This window comes from Acanthochromis polyacanthus, chromosome 4, assembly GCF_021347895.1.
Source record: "Acanthochromis polyacanthus isolate Apoly-LR-REF ecotype Palm Island chromosome 4, KAUST_Apoly_ChrSc, whole genome shotgun sequence".
In the NCBI taxonomy this organism is placed as follows: domain Eukaryota; kingdom Metazoa; phylum Chordata; class Actinopteri; family Pomacentridae; genus Acanthochromis; species Acanthochromis polyacanthus.
This window is the reverse complement of record NC_067116.1, coordinates 1,860,988-1,874,368: the sequence shown is the minus strand read 5'-3', so window position 1 is coordinate 1,874,368 and position 13,381 is coordinate 1,860,988. Positions and strand designations below refer to the sequence as shown.

At 42.5% G+C, this 13,381-nt stretch overlaps 1 protein-coding gene and 1 long non-coding RNA gene across 9 annotated transcripts in view; one reads left to right on the top strand and one right to left on the bottom strand.

The window, feature by feature from the left end:
• LOC127533519 (NACHT, LRR and PYD domains-containing protein 12-like) overlaps window positions 1-13,381 on the bottom strand; it is a 204,279-nt gene that overhangs the window by 130,519 nt on the left and 60,379 nt on the right. The window contains exons 10-12 of one of the 5 annotated variants that reach the window (XM_051946703.1): window positions 9,605-9,778; window positions 7,323-7,496; window positions 5,005-5,178 (exon numbers count right to left, since the gene is read on the bottom strand). In XM_051946703.1, coding sequence (XP_051802663.1) covers window positions 5,005-5,178; window positions 7,323-7,496; window positions 9,605-9,778 — 522 coding nt within the window. Of the gene's footprint in view, window positions 1-2,537; window positions 4,084-4,233; window positions 4,281-5,004; window positions 5,179-7,322; window positions 7,497-9,604; window positions 9,779-13,381 lie in introns of those variants that run through there. The other 4 variants (XM_051946709.1, XM_051946706.1, XM_051946707.1 and 1 more) reach the window with 4 other exon arrangements.
• LOC127533549 (uncharacterized) overlaps window positions 1-13,381 on the top strand; it is a 217,560-nt gene that overhangs the window by 152,766 nt on the left and 51,413 nt on the right. The gene's annotated exons all lie outside the window — the stretch shown is intronic.

The window sequence follows — 13,381 nt, the reverse complement described above, 5'->3', positions numbered from 1 at the left end:
ACTATGGACACCACAATTACTATGACTACAACTGTGGACACTACAACTACTATGACTACAACTATGAACACCACAACTACTATGACTACAACTATGGACACCACAATTACTATGACTACAACTGTGGACACTACAACTACTATGAGTACAACTATGGCCACCACAACTACTATGACTACAACTGTGGACACTACAACTACTATGACTACAACTATGGCCACCACAACTACTATGACTACAACTGTGGACACTACAACTACTATGACTACAACTAGCATCATTCACTGCAGTTGCAACATAACTATTCAGACCTACATGTTGTAGAAGTTCCTCCATCACTGAAGCTCCCAGGAGACTGGCCAAAATCCGCTTCATGTCTCCCATGGCAGGTTGCGCCCCACCAAAACCTCTAAAGCTTCAAAATCCATGGACATGCTCCATCTTGAAAAGTCAGCAACTTCCCAACAGTATTTAAGCCAAATTAACCTCTCCACAAATGTTTAATAATCATCTAAGTCAATAGTCATCCATTAATCAATGAAATGTCTCAGATGGTCAGTCTATTGTCAAGCTTCTTCCCAAATCAGTGGAACATCCCCTGTATGTGTACACAGATGTGTTTTATTAACTCCAAACTAAAAACTATCTGAGTCAGGTTGTAAAAGAAACACCACAGGCCTATATGTGAAAACAGACGAAACATCCATCCATCCATCCTCTATCCACTGCTTTATCCTCACTAGGGTCATGGGGCGTGCTGGAGTCTATCCCAGCTGACTCGGGTGAAGGCAGGGGACACCCTGGACAGGTCACCAGTCTGTCACAGGGCTACATATACAGACACACAATCACACTCACATTCACACCTACGGACAATTTAGAGTCACCAATTAACCTCAGCATATTTTTGGACTGTGGGAGGAAGCCGGAGTACCCGGAGAAAACCCACGCATGCACAGGGAGAACATGCAAACTCCATGCAGAAAGATCCCAGACTAGGATTTGAACCGGGGATCTTCTTGCTGCAAGGTGAAAGTGCTAACCACTACTCCACTGTGCAGCCCTGAACATCATTAATGAATAATCTGTTTACTCTCAGGGATTTGCAGTAAGTTTTTTGGTATGATGTTTGTAATGTGGGCATCATCTCTCCATTTCAGATTAAATCTGATGATTAAAGTTGTGTTAAACTGCATTGGTGCTCATGTTTTAGTCTGAAATGAGTTAATGTCTACTTTTAGGAGGCAAAAAGAACTTTGTCTGGAAGCTCTCACCCCAAAATACACAATAGTGACTGTGTTTTGAGCAAACCTGCCATTTTTCAATGATATAAAATCATAAAAATATGTTTTTGTTGTTGTTGACCTGTAGAGGGTTAATGTGCAACTTTACACTGGCAAACGTTGCATTTTTGGAAAGAGCGCCCCCTACTGACCCTACAGAAAGTCCGTTTTCTTAGTTCCCTTGATGGTCAAATAAACTCTTTTCCTAGGGTTATTATCAAGGCATGCCCCACAGCCTGGTACTTCTGTATCCTAAGAAAGTAGCAGAAATGTACAGAAAGTAGCTTGAAGTATATTTTTGAAGGGAAACAACAGTGTACTGTAGTAGAATGGAATGGAAAACTAAAAAACTACAACAACTACAAAATACTAGTCCCCTCACATCTTTAGAATCATTGCTCCACCCACAAGGTGCAAAACCTGCAAAAATAATGAGAATAAAATAAAGTAATTGACATAAAACAAAGATGTGAAGAACATATTAAACTCTAATTAGCATGTGTAGGACAGTATGCAAGTGTGTGTGGAACCCGCCAATAGAAGGTTAAATCATATTTTTCACAAACTTCTGCTCATAATTTCTTTCCACCTTAACTTTATAAGTACTTTGGGTTTGGGTCACCAGATCACCACCACGTCCTCTGACCCTTTGATTTAGACGTCATGGGGGCAGAACTGGTGGACACTAGCGAGGATTCAAAAGGACTTTATTAAACAAAGCAGGAACTAAATCAATACAGAAATGTTCAAACTGGACTGAGGAGAAAATAAACCAAACTCATTCCAGAAACAAACAAAACTGCTGCGACTGCAAAAACAAACAACTAAGTTCAAAAGAGGAAACATAGAAAAAAACAACCAGAAACTGGATAAACTGAACAAAGAAACTGATGAAACAGGAGGAAGTGAACTAACAGGACAAGACAAAGTGTCCAGAACAGTCTGATGCAGCTCTGAGGAACAAACAAGTCCAACATCAGAACAGACCAGAGATCAGTTCAAAGGCTGCTCAACAAAACTATTCATTCCAAGGGCAGGATGGTAGGCAGGGGGGGGCTGGTCGGTATATAGAGATAAATATTTAACATCTCTGATATATATGTAAATATTGATCTGTGTGTTTGTTAACATTACAGGTGATGCAGATGTTTGTAATCTTTAATATCGTGGACGTTAGCGGCTAAAATGTTTCTTCTAACCACAGTTTATTCAGAACCTTCTCTTCAAAATATTTATGAATTTAAAACACAAAAACTGCTTCTCTCATGTTTTAATGTGATTTTTGTTGGTAGAAGAGGTCGACACACTGAGAAAAAACATGAAATCCTGCTCTTTTATTCTATTCCTGTTCAAACTAAGAATCATTTCACTCATTTTCAGAACATGTGATTTAATTCTTGTTGCTGAGACTCCAGCAGGAGGCGCCGTTCCTTCAGTCCACCAAGCACCAGAAATCTGTAAAAAACTGATTATTTATCAGAACTAAACGCTGCAGATTAGTTTTGTGTTGAGTTTTCAGACTGATTCAGCTTTTACATTCATATTTCTGTAGTTCTGCAGCTTCTTTTGTCCTGTTTTTAGGGAGAAAGTCTAAAATATGTGGAAGAATTTAGATTTCCTGTTGGATAAAAAGAGAGATTTAATAATAATGTAGGTTTGTCCTCATTGCTTCAAGACTAAAGTGCAGAAAAGAAACTAGAATGTCTGAATAGAAAGAATATTCAGATGAAAACACGTCGTGTTAACTGGATGTTTGTGTGATTTCTGTTTGCTTTGTGAAGGTTTTAAAACTCTGTGAGCTAAATAATCATCAGATGTTTTTACAGGAAAAGATTTTAAATGTCTGTTTGTTCTAAAAAGAAAAAAGGAACAAATGAATACAATAACAATATTAGATTATAAAACAGAGTTTGCACAGTTGTTTGCACAAAAACCTGATTTTCTCTGGACAATAATGTGTGAAAGTCTGTCAGCAGTTTGTAGATTCACTGCTTCCTCTCTCATTTCACACTTTGTGCAGCTCAAATGCTTTTAGTTCAAGTGAGCGTCAGAGGAACACCACATCCTGATTTTCACTCTCAACATTTGACTGGAAAAAGACGCAAACACCACATTTGGCTCCTGGAAGAATCACAACTTCATCTTTGAAGAGGAAGAAGATTAGATTTAATCCATGAATGTGAAAACATGTTTGTGAGGGACAGAGTCATGGAGAGACTCAACTATCTGTTCAACACTGTTTCTCTGACAGGAGGAGACTCTGGAGACTGAACTCAGCACAGAAACACTGAGGAACCAGAATAGAACCAGAACCCAAATCCAGGATAGAGAGTTTCAGTGAATGTGGTGTTGAAGGTGTGGAGGAGGATCAGAGAGTCAGAGGAGACTCTGTAGAAGGACAGAGTTCCAGCAGGAACGTCCACATAAACTGAAACTCTGTCAGAGACTGAGGAGGAACTGATGGATGTTTTTCTGTTATTGTGTCTGACAGAGTAACCACCACCAGAGCAGATCAGACTCCAGGACTGATCATTACGTCCAAACCGACAGTCATCACTGCCTCCTTTCCTTCTGATTCCTCTGTAACTCACTGATATATAAACCTCTCCTCTCCACTCCACCTCCCAGTAACAACGACCAGTCAGACCAGTTCTACACAGCAGCTGAGGCCAGGAGTCAAATCTGTCTGGATGATCAGGATACGACTGATCCTCCTTCACATATGTCACCTTCCTGTTGTTGTCAGACAGTTTGAGTTTTCTGTTTACTGTGTTTGTGTCGACTGTGAGTTGACAGGAATCTGATGGAGAGAACAAACACAACACAGCTGCAGTTATTGATGGATCATGTGATCAGTATTAAAGCTTTGATGATGACCTCAGAGATGTGACACTTTGAAGATGCTTGAATGTGCTGCTTTGTTTCCATCAATCCATTAAAACACACTTACACCTCCACGGACCTGGTGTCAACCATCGGACTCCAGCAGGCGTCACCCTGAAAGGAGGAGGACGGTCAGAGCAGCAGAGACTCTTTCAGCAGCACACATGGACGTTACATGGCTCTCACACTGTTCCACTGATAAAGGACCAGTCCAACATGGAGACACAGACACCTGAATGCAGCATCTCTAAAGTCCTGTCCTGTGCTCGTCACGTTCCAGCTCAGTTTACACTCATTATTCAGCTTTACTCATTGATGTTTCCTGGAGTTAGGCTAAAAGGTTCCCTGTCTGTCATGTCCATGTGCTAAGCTACGCTAACAGTTTCCTCTTCCCTTCAGTCATGGTGTGTAGCTGAGCTAACAGTGTTCTTCTGCTTCCACTCTTTGTGTTAAGGTAGGCTAAAAGCTTCCTGAGAGTGTCTGTCTGTCTGTACCTGAGAGTTTCCAGTCTACAGTGTGGATCCTCCACTTTAGCTCTCAGCATCTTCTCTCCTGAGTCTCCTGGATGGTTGTAGCTCAGGTCCAGCTCTCTCAGATTTGAGGTCTTGAAGCTCAGAGCTGAGGCCAGAGAAGCACAGCCTTCCTCTGTGAGCAGACAGCCTGACAGCCTGCACACACAAAACAACACAAACCTGATGGACAATACTTGGCTGGATGTTTCTCACTCTTTGTTTTCTTCTTTGTCTTTCAGCTACATTTTGCTGCAGATTTGATGCGTCTGAAGCAAATAAAGAATCAATCTTTCATTTTCTTTCTCTTTCAAAGTGTGAGTCCTGACCTGAGAGCTTCCAGTTTACAGTGTGGACTCTCCAGTCCAGCAGAAAGACTCTCCACTCCTGAATCCTGCAGGTTGTTGTTAGTCAGGTCCAGCTCTGTCACACTGGAGGACTGGGAGCTGAGGACTGAGGACAGAGCTCCACAGCTTCTCTCTGACAGATTACAGCCACTCAGTCTGAAGAGACAAAGACAAGAAAAGAAGTAAAACATTAAGTACAGTATTTTCTGTCCTGTTGAAAAGACAGCAGTGAATTTAACAACAAATACATCCCACTATGTCCAGAATACAGCAGCAGTAAGTCCACCTATCAGGTGATCAGGAATCACAGAGTCATCAGGATAAATCAGAATCTCTGCTGGTGAGAAGGTGGACTGTTCAGGTGGTCAAACATTTGAACATTGTTCTCCACATCTTCTCCTTCCTGCTTCTTGTCCAACAGCTGAACTGCAGAGTTTAGTCATCGAACAAACATCAAACACTAAAGGTTTGTTCTGGTGTTTCCTTTTCATTGACGTCTATCTGGAACATTCTATTTTGTAAAACGGTGGAAACTAAAACAGAACCTGGAACCAAGACTGTACAGGTTCTTACAGGTTCTGGTTCTGTGATGAAGGTTCCAGGTTGTTAAGTTCCTGTAGTGGAAGAGGCCTCATTAACAGTGTTGGGCAGTAACGTCACTACAAATAGCGTCGTTAGTAGTTTAACTACATTTTTCTGTAACGACGTGGTAGCGTCGTTGTTTACAAAATCAAAAAACGTTTCAACAGCTTAGCTAATCTTTTGGTCATGTAGCGCAGTAGCGAACGCAAAAAGCTACATTTTAAAATGATGAATGCTGAACTGCTTGAAGCGGAGCTTCCTGCTCTGCTGCAGTCTCATCTCACACTTTTAAGGATCAGATAGTGACATCCTCTCCAAACGCCGACATGTCTGTGTCGACCAATAGAAGCGGAGGAACTGATGATGTCATCATTCAACAATCCCTTCCTGCGACTTCACTGGATCCACACACACACAGACGCTCGCTTCAGTTCACTGAGAGATGGCAGAGAAGGAGTCAGAGTCACCGTGGCCCTACCTAAATAGTTATCAGTTTTTGTGAAAAAACGGAGAAAAGTTGTTTTCAGATGCCTACTGTGCCAGCCCAAGGCGAAGTTTCTGTCAACTTCAAAGACGTCAAAAACAAATGTGAGAACCCATATACAGGTGACTACCGAATATGCACAACCAGCAGCAGTTAGCTAACCACCACATGTCAACCGCAGTATAAGATGCACACACAAACGAGCTACTTTTCAACATCTAAAATTCGCGTGGCAGTAAATTAATTAAATTAAGCGTAAGGTTGTGGTGGCAGTGTGTGAATATGTATAAATTGGGGGATTAAATAATTAAACTGATACATATAGGAGGGAAGAGGTATGGGAGAAAACGAGGTAACAGTAAAACCAAAATCTGTCTTCTTCAGTATTACTGTTAACACTAATGAGCAAATGGCTGAAAAAAAATAACAGAAAGGGAAACAAAAGTGATGGCATAAATGATTAAATATCTTAATCTTACACTCAAGACCAAAATTGAGTTAAGTAGTAGTGGATACAGCACTTTGGGAAAGCATTGAATGATTTTACATAGATATTAGACTTAAGAAATAAAACTTGATTTAATACCCAAATTATGTATAATATTGTCTTACTATAATATTGCTTACTTTATATGGAAATGATATCAAATGTAACCTATTATACCCTCCAATGTAAGTGGTGTGTTAATATAAGCTACTGCAACTTAATTATCAGATCCATTATGTCTGCAACACAAACTAAAAAGAAAATCAAAACAATGATTTCTAATGTAAAAAGGTTGATTCATTTTAAATATAGCTCCACATATTCCTCAGTGTATCAACTTACTAAGAACAAAAATGATGGTTTAATAATAAACAAGTCAGCATTTTCTTGTCTCCGTTTGACTGACTTCATTAGTCCCTGAAAGTTTTTGGTAAGAAAAAAAGTAACTTGAATATATTAAGCTACTTTGGCCGTATTGCTGTAGCTTAGCTTGCTACATTTCTGTGGGTCATAGCTTCAGTGTAGTGAAGCTTGATTTAACACGGAGTAGCTGGTAGCTTAGCTCATTACAGTTTACAAGTAGCTTGCCCAACACTGCTCATTAAGAGAAACTGGAGCTAAAGGTCAGTAACAGAACTTATGTGAGTCATAGAAATACAGAAAACCTCCCACCTCAGCTGTTCTGTTCATCATGAATAAAAACACATTTTAAATGGTCATCAGTTGAACAGGTTGATGAGTCCTGACCTGAGAGCTTCCAGTTTACAGTGTGGACTCTCCAGTCCAGCAGAAAGACTCTCCACTCCTGAATCCTGCAGGTTGTTGTTAGTCAGGTCCAGCTCTGTCACACTGGAGGACTGGGAGCTGAGGACTGAGGACAGAGCTCCACAGCTTCTCTCTGACAGATTACAGCCACTCAGTCTGAAGAGACAAAGACAAGAAAAGAAGTAAAACATTAAGTACAGTATTTTCTGTCCTGTTGAAAAGACAGCAGTGAATTTAACAACAAATACATCCCACTATGTCCAGAATACAGCAGCAGTAAGTCCACATATCAGCTGATCAGGAATCACAGAGTCATCAGGATCAATCAGAATCTCTGCTGGTGAGAAGGTGGACTGTTCAGGTGGTCAAACATTTGAACATTGTTCTCCACATCTTCTCCTTCCTGCTTCTTGTCCAACAGCTGAACTGCAGAGTTTAGTCCCTGAACAAACATCAAACACTAAAGGTTTGTTCTGGTGTTTCCTTTTCATTGACGTCTATCTGGAACATTCTATTTTGTAAAATGGTGGAAACTAAAACAGAACCTGGAACCAAGACTGTACAGGTTCTTACAGGTTCTGGTTCTGTGATGAAGGTTCCAGGTTGTTAAGTTCCTGTCGTGGAAGAGGCCTCATTAAGAGAAACTAGAGCTAAAGGTCAAATTTGAAAAAATAACAAAATCAGGAACACATTTTCTGTAACGGCATTCATTTTAACATCTTAATAATGACACACAAAGAGTCAATAAAACATTGTACCTTAAAAATTGGTCAATTAAAAGAGATCGACAACATCAAGACTGATTCCTGACATTAGGCTACAACAAGGCAGAAAGCTACTTTTTCTTTTTGTCATTTAGCAAATTAGTCACAGCAAGTGTTGCCTCAACCTACTGCAGGCTAATAATAAACCTACACAAACTAAATATTCAGTTATAGTATACTGATCATATGCTGTACCAATTCACCAAATAACACTGGTTGTGAGCTCATCGTCGTCACGTTTTGTCAGTTAATTGATTATTATTATGGGTAGCGTCGAGCTTGTTAAGCAGGCGGGCAGCTGGCTAATTTAGGCACGGTTGTTTAGCGCTACATGAGACAGGCTACTTCACAACAGAGACAAACTAGAAAAGCACTCAGAGAGCGCAGTACTCTGCCAAGGCTGCTCAGTTGATGGATCATTTCTGATGGATGAAATATTTAAGAAAAATGACCTTGTGCTGAGTACAGGCATGTGTTATGCATGTACATGTTATGTGTTCATACCAAATCACATGTAAATGACTTTTATAGAGGTCTGTTGATCAGTTCATCACGTTTGGCAAGCCTTTGTTTTGCTACTGTTAAAATAACCGTTCCCTCCATGCTTTTATTTTGAAGGTGTATTTTTAAGGGTAAGGACTTTTATTCTGTAACCATTCCAGCGGCACAGGAAGTGTTTATCTAAGAAGAGGTTTCTTGACATGACGAAGACGCTGCTGAAAAGTCAGAAAATTCACATAAAGATGAAAGAAAACGGTTCCACTGTTGCTGTCTAGTAAAGGATGTGTTAAAACTTAGAAGCAGCTGGAATGGAGACAAGAAAGGAGTGAAGGACAGAAAGGTGAATTTATGTTCAAAATAGGGCTGACGGCTGAACATAAATAAAGGCTTTGTGAACCATCAGGAGCTTCACCATTGTCTGTCTGGGGTTTGCTTCATACGTGACCTAAATATGTAGCGGGACTCAGAAACAGCCCACAGTTTAATCATTTGTGCCAAATCCATTAGTCAGTTTTTGAGGAACGTTTCACACAGACAGACAAACAGATTAACAGATTCACAGACAAACGTACGCCGATCGTTACATAACTCTGCCGTTCCTTGGTGGAGTAATAAATGCACCGTGTGGCAACTGAGGCTGATGAACAAAACACTGGATTCATTTAGGTGTTACCTGGATGGTGGTGTTCACGTTACGAGATGGGGCGAGTCACAGCACGGGTCATGTGTGTGTGTGTGTCTGTGTGTGTGCGTTGGTGTGTGTGTTTAATGTTTAAATTTTTTTATAACGTTGAGACGTGGAGGACACCTGCTTGATACTGAGGGTAAGGGGCAGGTGCTCTAGCACCACCTGGTGTCTATCTGTGCACGCCACTGTCAGTAACAGAACTGATGTGAGTCATAGAAATACAGAAAACCTCCCACCTCAGCTGTTCTGTTCATCATGAATAAAAATACATTTTAAATGGTCATCAGTTGAACAGGTTGATGAGTCCTGACCTGAGAGCTTCCAGTTTACAGTGTGGACTCTCCAGTCCAGCAGAAAGACTCTCCACTCCTGAATCCTGCAGGTTGTTGTTAGTCAGGTCCAGCTCTGTCACACTGGAGGACTGGGAGCTGAGGACTGAGGACAGAGCTCCACAGCTTCTCTCTGACAGATTACAGCCACTCAGTCTGAAGAGACAAAAACAGATTATACTGATAAAACAGCAGGAAAATTAAAAAGTATCTTCAGTCTCCAACTACTTACACAACTTTCTTGGAGGCTTTGACTACTGGCAGCAGCCTCAGAAGAACCTCCTCTGAAGCAGAGTATTTCTTCAGGTCAAACACGTCCAGATGTTCTCCTGATGACAGTAAGATGAAGACCAGAGCTGACCACTGAGCAGGAGACAGTTTATCTGTGGACAGACGTCCTGATCTCAGGGACTGTTGGACCTCCTCCACTAGAGAAACATCCTTCAGTTCATTCAGACAGTGGAACAGATTGATGCTTCTCTCTGCAGACACGTTCTCACTGATCTTCTTCTTGATGTACTCCACTGTTTCCTGATTGGTCTGTGAGAGACTTCCTGTCTGTGTCAGCAGGCCTCGTAGGAGATTCTGATTGGTCGGCAGTGACAGACCCAGGAGGAAGCGCAGGAACAAGTCCAGGTGTCCGTTTGGACTCTGCAAGGCCTCGTCCACAGCTCTCTGGTAGAAACGTGCTGATTTACTCTGGAACAGTTTAGACCAACGAGATGTTGTTTGTTGTTGTTTTTCCAGCAGATTGATTCCAGAGTTGATGAAGGTCTGATGGACATGAAGAGCAGCCAGAAACTCCTGAACGCTCAGATGGACGAAGCAGAACACCTTGTCCTGGTACAGTCCTCTCTCCTCTTTAAAGATCTGTGTGAACACTCCTGAGTACTTTGAGGCTGCTCTCATATCGATGCCACACTCTGTCAGGTCGGACTCATAGAAGATCAGGTTTCCTTTCTGCAGCTGCTCAAAAGCCAGTTTTCCCAGAGACTCAATCATCCTCCTGCTGTCTGGACTCCAGTGTGGATCTGTCTCAGCTCCTCCATCATACTTGACCTTCTTGACTTTGGTCTGAACCACCAGGTGGTGGATGAACATCTCAGTCAGGGTTCTGGGCAGATCTCCTCCCTCTCTGCTTCTCAGCAGCTCCTCCAGAACTGTAGCAGTGATCCAGCAGAACACTGGGATGTGGCACATGATGTGGAGGCTTCGTGATGTCTTCATGTGGGAGATGATGCTGCTGGCCTGCTCCTCATCTCTGGATCTCTTCCTGAAGTACTCCTCCTTCTGTGGGTCGGTGAACCCTCTGACCTCCGTCACCATGTCCACACAGTCAGGAGGGATCTGATTGGCTGCTGCAGGTCGTGTGGTTATCCAGAGGCGAGCAGAGGGAAGCAGATTCCCCCTGATCAGGTTTGTCAGCAGCACATCCACTGAGGTGGACTCTCTAACATCAGTCAGGACCTCATTGTTGTGGAAGTCCAGAGGAAGGCGACACTCATCCAGACCGTCAAAGATCAACACAACCTGGAAGTCTTCAAAGCTGCACATTCCTGCTGCTTTGGTTTCACTGAAGAAGTGATGAACAAGTTCCACCAAACTGAACTTTCTGTCTTTCAGCACATTCAGCTCTCTGAAAGTCAATGGAAACATGAAGTGGATGTCCTGGTTGCTTTTGTCTTCAGCCCAGTCCAGAGTCAACTTCTGTGTTAACACTGTTTTCCCGATGCCAGCCACTCCCTGTGTCATCACTGTTCTGATTGGTCCATCTCTTCCAGGTGATCCTCTAAAGATGTCTTCTGCTCTGATGCTTCTTTCTGCTCTGTCTGCTTTCCTGGATGCTGCTTCAATCTGTCTGACCTCATGTTCATCATTGACCTCTGCAGTCCCTCCCTCTGTGATGTACAGCTCTGTGTAGATCTCATTCAGGAGGGTCTTCTGTCCTGCTTTAGCGATGCCCTCAAACACTCTCTGGAACTTCTTCTTCAGAGAACATTTAAGTTTACGTCCACAAACTGGAGCAACAAGTTCTGAATGAAAACACAAGAAAGAAAGAGTGAAGTAGAAGTAACCTGGATATTAAAGCACCAAAGTAGCATTAAAGTGAAGGTGACAGTTTGTCCCCTAAAGACTGATTCTGTGAAGATATTCTGAGACTTTAGTAAATGTTCTGTTGATCAACAGCTTCAGTCTTTACACAAATCCTCTTACTGCTCTGCAGACAGTCAGCCAGCTTCTCCTGCTTCATCCTCCTCAGGAACAACACTGTGATCTGCTCAAACATCTCTCTGCTGCTCCTCTCCTCTTCATCATCACCCTCCAACTCCTCCTCATCCTCCCTCTGACTCTCTGAGCATTCTGGGTAATCTGGACTCACAACCTTCTGCATCTTCTTCAGCTCCTTCTTCACAAAAGTCACCATGTTGTCCTCCAGCAGCTGGAACAGAGAAATGTGTCAATGAGTCCATCAGAGTCAAATCATGGAGCCAAACATCAGATCCATGTTGGACACACTGACAGTCCACTGGTCTACAAAGAGCAGCATGGAGACGCCTGAACACAACAGATGGAGAACAACTTGTTGTCCATGAACTCACCATGAATATGGAGTCCAGGTGATGCTGCTGGACAGACTGAGCTCTGGGAACCTCTGAGTTCTGCTGCTCCACTCTGTGGATCAACATCAACAGTCAGATCTCAGTACGTCTGTCCACAAAGAGACAAACACCAGCGACGACACCATCAACGTCTTCAGGAGACTCTGAAAATGGAACCAGTTATCTCCACATTTAAACCTCATCATGTCTCCCCTCGCTGTGACGTGGACGTTCACAACAGACACAAACACCTTGGATTTCAGAGCAGGTCGGACAACACGTCGTACAAACTGGTTCTGTTCTACAATAAGTGACTCTTTCTGTCAGTTCCAGCTTACATCTGATCAGCAGACGGATGGACATCTTTGAAGTTAATTAATTCCTCCTTTGACCGGTCACTCTTGAAGGACAGACAGCTGGGTTCAGGACAGTCTGGGTTCTGCTGCTGGATCCTGAAACAAAACCAGAACAGACAAAAACTGAAGCAAAACATCTTCAAGCTGTTAATAAACACATCAACAACTTTGAGTCTGAAATGTCTTTCTGTCAGTTTTTCTGTCTCACCTTCCATCTGAAGATCGTCTGAAATTATCAGGATGATCCTTTGACCAGTCACTGTTCATGGACACACAGCTGGATGCAGGTCCAGGTCCAGGTCCAGGTCCAGGTCCAGATCCAGGTCCAGGTCCAGGTGGATTCCTGTCAATAATGATGCAGCAGTGATGTGATGCTGAGCTCTGACATGCAGCAGAGTCCTGGACAGTTAGAGATGGTGGTCTCACCTCTGAGCTTTGCTCTGGTTCTCCTGTTCCCCACACAGAGAGCTTTTAGAGGGAGGGACTCCCTCCTCTCTGTCTTCACACTCATCCATGATGCTCAACTCACAGCAGCTCACACACACTTTCTACCTTCACCTGCACAGGAAACAAACATCATTCATCCACTCAGATCCTCCTGGAGAAGATCAGCTGCTGCACTTCTACTATCAGTCCAGCAGATGGAGTCATGGAGCTGCAGAGACTCACAGAGAAACCCAAAGTAAAAAAGACACGACGCAGTTTGTATTGTGAAGAAACAAAGAAACATCAGCAGCTGATCAAACTGACTGAAGTCAATCAATGATCTAATAGAAATACTGACTGATTGCAGTGAATCAATA